This window comes from Ictidomys tridecemlineatus, chromosome 2 (genome assembly GCF_052094955.1).
Source record: "Ictidomys tridecemlineatus isolate mIctTri1 chromosome 2, mIctTri1.hap1, whole genome shotgun sequence".
NCBI classification, from domain to species: domain Eukaryota; kingdom Metazoa; phylum Chordata; class Mammalia; order Rodentia; family Sciuridae; genus Ictidomys; species Ictidomys tridecemlineatus.
In genome coordinates this window covers 41,581,232-41,593,619 of record NC_135478.1, presented here as the reverse complement: position 1 = coordinate 41,593,619, position 12,388 = coordinate 41,581,232, and the positions used below count along the sequence as shown (strand labels likewise).

Genomic DNA, 12,388 nt, shown 5'->3' with positions numbered 1-12,388 from the left:
TTAGGTTTATTTTTAGCAGATGAAGGATACTAAAAGTTAAACAACAGGGAATGGGGGTGGGGCACAAATATTTGTATACAAATATTCTAGCAGCAGGTCTCCTGCCTTTACTGCCTTCATCTAACAGAAGAAAAATGTATTTTAATTATTAAATTTAAATTATTAAATCTAAAACTGTCTAATATATCATGCGTTTCTTATTGTCTTTGCACAGACTCATTATGCTCAATATAGGCAGATACCCCTAAAAACTTTTGATAAAAATCACTTTTAAGTCACATCTAAACCTAAATTAATTCATTTTGGAGAACAAAATGAAACACTTTTTCAAAGCAATTAAAAAGATAACTGTGAGTTATGATTACTACTTTTGGTAACCAATGACCTTTCCACTGAAGGAGAATGACCCAATTACCTTCCAATTCTCCTTGCTGCCCTTCAGTTTGTGTTTCTAGCAAAAGAAACAGAAAAAAACTTTTCCATCTGCTTATGAAGGAAGAAGGGAGGGTAACCAAATGAGTCTGCTTGATATAACACAAACAGGAAGATTATCCACCTCCCCCACTTCTGCCCAGCTTCAAGAATTTCTACAAAAGCCTCTAAGCAATACAAAGGTGTTGCTCTGAAATTTGTACCATACAGACAAATGAAAAGATAGTTGTTTTGAATGATTCCCTTAAAATTATTCAGGACTAACATGGTTCAAGCTTATTAGTAAATGTCCTATGAAAAATAAACACGGATGGCCAAAAACCTGAAGTGAAGTCCCTTGGAAAAATTCAGCGATCCTCTGCATGGGTAATCTTCCAGGGCATCAGGTACTGTGTTGATATATTGCAACCACAAACTGTAAATAAATATTTTCTTCTTACCTTCCAGCAAATACTGCGGAACCTGCTGCTTCTCAGCTGCCCATTAATCCCTTTCTGCCTTATTGTTGCCAAGTAATTGTTGTTTACAAATAGTTCTTCCCATTCTTTCCTATATGAAAGAAAGCAAAGCATGGGAATCCTTTTGTTACAATTCTTCTGCTTCAAGAGGAGTGTTACAGAAAAATAATTTTAAATAAGTCTAAGAAATGCAACTTTTAAAATGTATATATTTAGTTTCTGTTTCTGTTTCTGAACGCATGGCTGTCTTTTTGGACAGAGTTCTTCTGTAGATTTAATGAATATGTAGATAGCTATAATTATGCCAGTTACTGAAATTCATAATGTCTATGGAGGCTATTCCATTCCATCTAAAATGTTGGTAGTGCAATTCAGTGACTAAACAAGAAAAAAAAAGAATATTAATAACAATACATGACTGCTTGAGCCATTGACAGATGTATCTACTCTGAAAATAGACTTTAAAAAAAAGGTATTGTTGATTACACTGGCTTCTCACATGAAATATCTATTTGAATAAACTGTTTTCTCCTTAATGTTAAGCTGGGCATTTAAGTATAATAGAAGACTACTTTCTTTAACTGTTGGTGGTATTTACTATTGAAATCTCTGCAACTTCTTTCTACATGATCGGTTTTAAAATTTTAACAGGTGCAGGCAAATTTGAAGAAAACATCAAAAAATTAAAAAGCCTCACTGTAAAAACTGTTAAAGGCAAGCTTGAGTACCTTGCAGTACCTATGGCTGAGTAGATAAACAACTGAAATATGCCTCCCAGGCATGCAGACACCAGGGGCCTAACACCTGTGCCTCATTAATATACAAGTAAATCTGCTCTACTGGGAAACAATTGGAAATTAATTGTCCCAAACCATTTACTGAGTTTGAATAAAGGAATTAGACCTATATTTCCAGCATCTTGCACCAAACTAAACATTAAGAATCATTTGTCAACAGTTGAGGCTACTGAGATCAGTTTCATGAAATTACTCTTGAATTCCATGATGTCACAATAAAATTAACTTATAATTTAAAATTTATTATCAAAGCTGAAACCCTGGGGGCAATCTCTTAAGAGAGATTTCCTAAAAAGAAAGTCACTAAAAGTCTGTCACTCTGTCAGTGTTGTTTATGTGCACAGTTGTCACTGACTAGATCCTCCTCCTTTTGAGAAAGGATGGCCTTGCATACTATGCTGACCACCATGAGCTCAACTACCTGTACAACCAGAGTTCAAAAATATGACCACAAGCCAGACACACCTTCTCCACAAAGTTCCACAAGAATGATCAAAAACAATACCACATTCCCTACTGCCATCAGAACGTCCAGCCTGTAGAGCAGATCCCATTACACCATTTCTTCTTCCAATAGAGGCTTGTAGCTAACTATGCCAAATGGTGTACAAGCTCCAATACAATGCTAGAATAAAGGCATCTCTATCTCCATTCCAAAAAAATGTCTTTTCTTACTCTATTAATATGAAAAAATATGTATTAATTTGCATTCGTGTTATTAGTGAAACTGAAACATTTTCAAACTTTTGGGTCATCTGGTTTCTTATTTATTAAAACTTTGCCCATGATAAGCAGAATAGGATAGTAGTTTAGAGCATGGGCATGAGAATCACAATCCTGGGATGGAAAAGCCAGCCATGCAGTCAGAAAGAGTAAACTATTTACACTCTACTTATTGTCAGCTCACATAAAAAATTTACTTAACCTCATTGTGTCTTAGTTTCTTTATCGATGAAATAATAATAGCATCCCCCTCAAAGAATTATTATGAAGATTAAAAGAACACATGAAACACCCTCAGAAGTGTACATAGTACACATCATTTTAAAAAATTGTTAGAATAATTATAAAATTGATTTTATTTTAGATGCTTTATTGTTGATCCAAGAGAGAAGCTTTTCATACATGTAAGACATTATCAGGCATATATATTTTAACCCAGTTGGCTTGATTTTCAACACAATAAGGCTTTTTAATTTATATAAAATTTAGATGTAAAATTGCTTTCTCTTGTTGATTGGTCCAGTTGTTTTCTGAATTCTTGATCACGCACAGATCAAAAAACTATTTACTGAATTTTGTGTTTTTTTTAAACTTTAACCCATTTATATTATCTATGATATTTTAAATATTTTCTATAATTTCATATATATATATATATACACACACCCACATCTCCTATTATTAAAGTTTGTTTGTTTTAATCCAGTTTTTACTTTTATTCAAAATGAGATAAGCAACAAGTAACTAAGAACATTAGAGGAGTACATTTCAGAAATCTTATGCTTGTGTAAGTAGTTTGTGCTTTCTTAAAACAAAAACCACCAAAATTTCAAATGTATTCTGAACCTAAAAGGAACTAGGCACTTCCATGGCCTGAAAACACCAATAATTCCAAGTAAAAGAAAGAAATATAAAGCAATGACTCTTCCAGCTTCTTTTAAAATCAGCTTCTATTCACAGGTATCAAGAAATTGTAAAAGTACAGGCACAGCTGGTCGCTAGATTTATCTCCATCTTGTCAAATGAAACGGGCTTTTAAAGTCATGTTACATATTACTTATGTAATGAAATATAATTATTTGTTAGCTTAATTAAGACCCTGTAACTTGATTACAGTGTTGGTAGAGAAAAGGACACTGAGATATATCAATTTACATTATCTCTAAAATTCACATTCATTTAAATTTATTCATGGGTACTTAGAGTTCTCTAAGTCATAACATCAAAAACTGAAGAAGAGCCCTAATAATCAGGCCCACAAAGTCCACAAGATAATGCATTAATTGTCTTTCTCTTCAATGGAATAGTGTTTCATCCAAAACTGATATAAAGTAAGTAAAATATTAAGCTCCTACTATGTGTTTAGCACTTATGGACATTTAAAACCTTAAACTAGGTGCATGGACAGATAGACGTGCAAAAAATTGTACGAAGATTCACACAAAGTACATTACTAGTAAATGAAAGAAGAAATATCTTTAGACTTAAAAATTAAAACTCAAGATATAAATATAATTGTAGCACCACAGGTGATGAAACTCTACTCCCAAGAATTAAGTAATGAGAGGTTAGAAAGACTCAAAGTGTTGAAAGGTGCTTCAAGGGGAGCTGGATCAAAATGAAACTACTTTTTTTACAATCAGAAATATGAATGATGGGTTTGCTCCTAAACCTGGAGGAAAACAATGGGAAAAGAACAGGGAATAGTGAAGATTTGGTGGCAGAATTTTTCAGTTTAATTAGCAAAAATAAAGGAAACGTAGTTGCTACACTTTGTCTTATACTATATATTATATATATAAAAAGTATATATTACAATTATATATGTGTGTTTGTATATATATATTTCTGATGATGTCACTAAAATGCTAAAAAGTCAACTTATGATATATTTTGGGTAAACCACTTCTAACTACTACAATAACCCTCTTAGAGTTTTATTTTTACTTCTTTATGAATGAAGAAACTAAGGCTCATAAAAATTAAATTACTCTCAAGACAAAAAAGAAATATGAGATTTTTTTAAACACCCCAAAAGGACCTCTTGGCAGTAAGTTGGGGTAGAAATGTTTTCTTCCTCCCCCATTTTAAGTTTTTGAATATTAAGTCTGAGGGCAAGAGATAAGTTTTCAACTGCTGGACTGAGAAGAGAAGATAAGTCAATAACTGCTACAGTGAGCAGTTAAAACATACACTTAGTGTACAAAAGCCTAAGTGATTAGACCTTTAAGGCCTTTAAGGACTCCTTTTTAAAAGCAACACTAGTGCCATCTGGTGGCAATTACTCTTGCATGCAGGCACTGTGTCCCTGACAACAATCAGCATTTAATCAAGGAGGGGGCAGGGATGGGTAAATTTTATTTCTCATGTCAGGGTCAATGGATTAGTAGTTCAGAAGCACTGTGTTGAGAAGTTCTTTGAGCCTATGCTTGTGCTCCTCAGGAAGAAAAATGTTATGACTGAAATCAGCCATGAGTGTAGCAATCATTCTCAAAAATGAAATCAACTTTTGCAGTGGCAATTGATGCTTTCCCTCTAATATAATTTATTTAGCCATTTAAGCCTCTTGCAATATAGACTTTTTTTTAAAAAAAGTAAATCAATTTTAATATGCACTGAATAAATGCAGCTGATGATTATAAGAGATATTTCCAATTATATATTTTAATGTACTATTTTCCCAAAATTTGCATATAAAATTAATAAGAAACTAGTTAGTACCTTCTAAGTTTATTTGTCTAAATAGTTTTTAACCTAAATGATGCATAAATTATAAAACTATGTACTAATTTATGTCTAGAAAACTTAATTATTGTCCCACATATTGATACACTATAGAAAATTACATTCTATACTTTGATAATTTCTATCCTATTTCTAGACATCATTTAGATAGAGAATAACAACTCTATGTGGGTAACTTAAGAAACCAAACAACTACAATAATGGTAAAGAGTTGAGACACTAAACATAATTTAGGAATGAAGGTCTCCAGTACTCGGTGAAGGAGAGCTATATTGGCTTCTGATAATGAATTTGCTGGTTGAACAAGGATGATCAGTAAGAGGAAGCCCAAGTCACAGAGTGTAGAAGAAAAAAAGGAGGAGAGGAAACATGCTTCTCTCCATACTTCTGAGAGGTGTGGAGAGAGGGCATTTGGCAGAAGGATCCCTCAGAGATATAGATTACAAGATCTGCCAGCCAACCCTGACCTCCTTACTGAGATCTGAATAGAGAAATGACAGAATAACAAGCAGCAGCCGCCAGGGCAAGATGCAGATTACTATTTACAAGCAGGATTAGATCACAATTAAATGTGTAGAATATGTGAAGCTGAGGAAACAAAAGGTAAAACAGCTGAACTTGATACAAAAAGGTTTATACAATTGTAATTGTAACCCTAAAATACATGCCAATATTTCAAGAATTGCCACAAGAATTTTGATCACATTTGTTTTATCAAATGCAAAGGAATGAGACAGACTTTTAGAATATTTCCAATCTATATAGAAATATATTAGTGAAACATTTCCATCTGTGAAAGGACTGTACCTTAATTCCAGTATTCCATCTGATATTTTAAAGCTATGATTTTGAAAATACTATTCAAATGGAACAAGGAACATCTAGCTTAAAATCAATGAAAATATGAGCAGTGTAAATTAGGTATGTCAGCATCAGACTGTAAAGTGTGGCACTAGATACGGGTAAGCTACAACATTAGGACTGCAGGTGCCAAGATCAACCAGATAAACACTGATGTTATCTATAATTACCTCATTTTTAGCTTAAATCACAGGTAATGAGGGAACTCAGAGTCTCTAAAAGGCAATTAGAAACTGTACTGGCTTTTTTGCTTCCTGTATCAGGAATTTTTAAAAACTTACTTTTATTTAAAGCTTTTTTTTCCTCTTCATAAAGAAACATCGGGCATATCACTTATACATATATAAGTACATATAAAAACAGAATGCACAATTACCCACAAGCTTAATTTGGATTTCTTCATACATCTAAGTAAAATATGTTCTCACATGGTAAGGCTCCACTGAAACAAAGGCAAAGAACAGTTCACTGCATGGAAGTTTGCTAAAATGGATTTAAGATGATGTTTTCATTTGGGTTAGAATTAGATTTTGAATTGGGAAATCTTGAGCTTCCATCTTAATATCTACACTGCACAAAGAACTTAGTTAGAAACAGCTCAAGATGGTTAGATATAATACTCTCTTAAGAAATATATTATTTTCTTCAAAATACAGTGTTTAAGAGCCTCTAAATTGAAGATCATATAAAACAGGTAAACTCAATCATGCTTTCAGAAAAGGAATCAAGGAAAGCTGTATCATAAGCTTTTTAATTTCATAAAAACTTTTTAAATTTATAAAATATTAAACTCGTAAGAAAGGTCATTATATTATTAATCAAGAATCAGTATTTAGAAATGAGGTGAGAAAAGGATCCTATATCAGAATCTCTCTATGAAATGGTCTGTAGGGAAGAATCTTATACTCCCTGGTTTAGTGGTGTTTCTCGTGTAATTCATAAGTAGGGAAAAATGCCCTTCTTTTGAGACTTCTCCCACCATACCTTCTTTATCTTCTTCCCACTCCCAACCCACATTTACCATGATATTTGTGACAATTGGAACTGGATTGATACCTAACTTTTAAAACATTATAAGGAATTTGCTACACTATCTGGAATATAAACAATACAATAAAGAAAACTCTTCAGAATCAAGAACAAATTATTTTCCAGGAATTTTAAAAATAGGCATTTATTTAGTAAAATCTGATATACTAATTAAAACCCAAACTTCTCTCTTCAAGCATGTTTTCCAAGAGTGAGTTGATTTATAGGGCATTATATAAATAGAAATATGTGTATGGTTGAATAAGTATTTTCTCTTGAAAAGATTAAAATGGATTGTATTTTTGCTGAATCTTGTATTCATTTAACAATCTCTAGAGCAGCAACATCCAGTAGAACTCTATGAGGTGCCAGAAATGTTTTATATCTGATTGATATAGTAAAGCAGAAATCATATATAGCTAGCTACTAAGCTATTGAAATATGGCTAGCACAAAGAACTACATATTTTAATTAATTTGTCTAAATTTAAATAGCCTTATGTAGCCAATGGTTCCTGTTTGAAATAGCAAAGCTCAAAATATTTTAAGGATATCACTCATATGTGCATTCAATTGTTAATGCAATATCTATAAAGATTCAAGGGATGAAATGACACATGCTCATATATGGTATAATTGGGGAATGAAAACAAACATTAAAAATTAATACATGTAGTTAAATAAGTCAAGGTAAGTCTATAAAAGATGTTGTAACACAGTATATAATTACTCTAAATAAATAGTGCTAATAAAAGAACTATTGGATATAAATGAAATACTTCATCTTTCTTGTCTCATTGCCTTTCCTGTGGGTGTTTCTGACACCATCACAACCCTCTGCCTTCTGCCTCTTCCACCTCCCTCTTCTCATATATAAACATGTGAAAGTTAGGAAAACAGATCTTTATATGTGACAGTGTAACTTTTAGTAGTTACTAAAAATGGTCAATGCAGGAAACAACTAGAACCAAGATTCATATCATAAGTCAAATATAACCATTCTCAGTAACACACTGGCTAAAAGAACCAAGAAAGGATAACTTAAAATGAGGATACATGGGTCAGGCGATAAAATTAAGTTAAGTTTAAAGCCAATGATAAACTTTAAATTTATTTGGATTAAGGTACTAGTGGGAACAATTTCATATAGACCTCTAAAAAGGTAAGGAAACATTCCTACCCAAATGCTATTAGAAAATCTCTTTCAATTGTAGGTTGATAACTGAAATGCTTGAGAACAGATTTCAGATTTCAGGTTTTGGAGGGTTTGTTTTTGTTGCTGCTGCTGTTTTTGATTTTGGACTATTTGTGTAGACTTTACCAGTTGAGTACTTCAACCTGGAAAAAAAAATTCAAAATGCTGCAAAATCGGAAACTTTTTGGTGTGATCACTGCTCCAACAAGTTTCAGATTTTGGAGTATTTCAGACTTTGGGTTTTGGGAATAAAGAACTCAACTTTTTTTTTTTTTAGAACAGAAAAAGTGATTTATTTTCAAAACCATGCTTAAAAACAATAATACCTCAATTACCTGGTGTGATGAAATGTATGTCACATGTGATATTGAAAGTACCAAAATATTCCCAAGACTTAAAAGTAACTGTTTTCTACCTATGGTATACATTTGAAAAATGCAAAGCCATTTCTACTTACATTAAATAACAAACTACATTGTTTCTATAGTTCCCCATTCTATTTTTAGTGACATTTCTCTCATGCCTATTTTGGCCAAGCTATCATATTTAAGGTTATATATCCCTCTTACCATTTGCAGTTTTGCTTTCCATGGTTTCAATAATCCCAGTCCACTATCAGTCTGAAAATGTTAAATTGAAAACTCTGAAAAAATTCATGTTTTAAATTGTATAACATTATGAGTAAGGTAATGCTGTCTCACGTAATCCTACTCCATTCTGCCCCAGATATGGGTCATCCCTCTGTCCAGCAAATATGCTGAATATGCTGCACACTCAAAAGTCATGTAGTAGTTACTTCCGTTATCAAACCAAATATCTTGGTATCAAGATGCTTATGTGCAAGAAACACTTAATTTACCTAATATTAGCCACAAAGGGAAAGAGTAATAATTTTGGCAATCTGGATATGCCCAGAAGCTATAAAATACTTCCTTTAATTAAAGGGGTAAAAGGGGAAAAAAATCATATGCTGAGATTGGTCTACAATGAATATTTAATCTGTGAATTTGTGAAAGAAAAATTAAAAAATTAAATGTAGGATAGTTTGCTGTGGTATCTCAAACTGAAGAAATTCTGGCCACAATGTGTAATAAGTACTTAGTAAAGATGGAAAAGACATTAAATATAGAGTTCAGTACTATCTGCAGTTTTAGGAATGAATACGGGTGGGGGGAGTCTTAGAAAGTAAAAAAATAAAGAGATCAAGGGGTTCTACTGTCCATTAGTTTTAAAAATATTTGTAGATGTAGAGGGACACAATATCTTTATTTTATTTATTTGTTTTTATGTAGAGCTGAGTATTAAACCCAGTGCTCACACATTCAAGGCAAGCGCTCCACCACTGAACCACAACTCCAGCCGTGTACATTAGCTTTTAAATTGTCATTTCCTCAGACTATCATTAAAAATAAAACAAACTCAACTTTGCACTTAAGCCTACTTCAATTTCATAATCTTTTATCTTTTCAATTAAAAGTGTGCTGAGAAATAAGACTAATTAGAATAAAAGAAATGGTAGGATTCTCCTCATACTAAATACTCATAAATGAACTGTCCTTTTTGTCATTCTAATATTGCCTTTTCATTTCCAAGTTTCTGATTTTATTCTAGTTGGTTGACACTATTAGAACATGGACCTTTAAGAAACTGATATGTTAACGCATAACCAAAGAACTGGATCTTGTTGTGGTAGAGAGTGTTGTGGAAGATACTAAAATCACTTGATCTATCATGAAAGATTTGTTGCTAGGCACAAGAGGTACAGACGTTTTCATCAAGGAATCGAGGGTATAGAAAGCTAATTTGGATCCCTGCTTTATTTGCCATGTAGGCTATAATACCAATGGAGTAGAATTTTTATTACTGATTAAAAAAAACGCATTAGCTCCATTTTTTCATTGCCTAAATTATGTTGTTTATAAAACGTCCTGTGTTCAGCATAAACATTCTCCATAGCTGAAATTTATTATTATTTGAAATTTTTACCTATAAGAACCCAAATCTAGTAAAAAGGTCTTTTGGTATTTTATATTTGGTATTTTTATCCACAGACACAATAATTCAAATATCCCTAAATGAATGCCACAGAAATTTAATTCTATAACCACAGATCTCTTTAAATGAACCAAAGAGATGGTCCCATGTTACAGGAAATGCTACTATGAAACTAAAAATTAGCACCAAAAGAAAATTCCCATTTTTAGAACAGAACTTTTTAAAGATATTATGGTTAAAAGTAGTGGGATGCCAGACTCCTTTTCAAGGGTACATCAGGAGGCATTGGAGAAAGTATGAGAAAAGGGCTAAAATGCCAGACTACTTTGTATTTATCTATTCTATTCCCTTCCAGCCTTTTTCAAATCTCACATGAAAAAAAAAATGGTCCATGCTCAGCCTATACAGAATATAAAGGAGAGTATTAGACTACATGTGGTCAGTAAGGTAGGGGAAGTGACAAGCAAACTTAATATAGAAGTTACCTTAAAGACTGTAAACTTATTATTGTGAACTAAACAAAATCAAAAAAGAAAGTCTAAGTCTAGATTAATATAGTAGAACTATGGTTTTCAAAAGACTTTACCTAAAAGTTTATCTTTTTAAAAAATTGGAATGAGAGAAGAATGTTCTACTATTCCATATTGTTTCTGATGGGTTGAAAGACTTGTCAGTGGAATTAGTTTCTAATCTGAGCACAGTAGAATGGAACACAATCCTTCACACTCTTTTTAAGAATATGTCAACCAGACTAAACCTACTTTACATCTCTGAATACTACCTCTATAACCATGGAATTAAAATTATAACTATGTTTTCATGATACATGGTCATCTTTAAAATTTCAGATTTTCTCTCATTCTCCCAGGCTATTTTTTATTCATAGCTGTTTTATTAATTTCCTTAAAACTTCTGGGCATATCATACTCATCTCAGTTGCATCACTATCAACTATGTTAGACTCAGCACTAAATTTAACCAAATCTACTCATTCTAATACTGCAAAAGAAACTAAAAGAATGCATTGCTAAAAAGTAGAAAGTGAAGACTGGTTTTGTTCATATTGTTCACCTCCCTGAAAATTCCTGTTCCTTTAGAAGGTCTAGCAACAAATCTTTCTTGTAACAATCATCCACCACCCTACTACCACCCCTTAATTTTAGTTAACCACATTTGGTCTTTCCCAGGTTCTTCAAAACTGTGTTCATAGATACTATTCAGTATCTATGTTAGTTGTTTCCATGTTTTGTCTCCCTTGCTAGATGAAGAGGACAGGATCTAAGTTTTATTCCTCTTTAGAGATCAAAGGTATCCCTTATGGGCCTGTCTGTATGAGGTACATCCCCATAAAGACTTCCATAATGGTTGAAGATATTTAGCTCTCCTGAATTACAATACTAAAAAAGTTATTTAAAGAAATGTTGAAAAAGTGCAATGAAAGCTAGTGATAAAAAAGAGAAGCACAGATACTGAATGGTTCCACTATCATAAAAAATAACATTATTTCAAGAAGATATCTTTATCATTACAATGTGATTTTTCCCCCACTTTCTTCAAAGGCGGTGTCATTAGGGAGATAAAAACAAAAGGTAATATTTTCACCTTGGTTTCTGGAAAATCAGAAGTGCTCTCTGAAATTATTCACTTAACTGTAAAGGTGTGGAGCCTGGAACAAATATGGAAATATGAAATAAGAAAATGTGATAATGAGATTGTGAGGTTAAATATTAGAACAGATTATATAAAAATTCTCCCTATGTAATGTGTAAGTAACTATAGATAAATCTGATTCTTAAAGTACTCATTTATTGTCACTGTAGAAATGTAAAAAGTTTTAAAAACTCTTCTGGGATAAAGGTCAACTTTGTCAAATGAAAGAGTAGATAAAAATATAAAAGAAATTGGAGAAAGAAAGATAAAGAAACACTGTTATCCACTATGTCTCAAATGACTAGGCCAGGTTTCCATACTTTCCATAGGTATGCTCCCTACAATCCTATGTTATAGCTGCTGTTAACAATTTTATAGATGAGGTAATTAGGAACCAGAAAGATTAAATACCTTGCCTAAGCTAACACAGCCAACAAGTGGTAGAGTGTAAGATATATGTACTTTGATATGTCTTATTTACATCTGTGCTCTTTTTCTAAATCA

The 12,388-nt window shown here is 32.4% G+C and overlaps 1 protein-coding gene across 1 annotated transcript in view; it reads right to left on the bottom strand.

Annotated features, from left to right (window-relative positions):
- Tbc1d5 (TBC1 domain family member 5) overlaps nucleotides 1–12,388 on the bottom strand; it is a 507,456-nt gene that overhangs the window by 226,684 nt on the left and 268,384 nt on the right. The window contains exon 6 of the mRNA XM_078038310.1: nucleotides 873–981. Coding sequence (XP_077894436.1) covers nucleotides 873–981 — 109 coding nt within the window. The remainder of the gene's footprint in view (nucleotides 1–872; nucleotides 982–12,388) is intronic.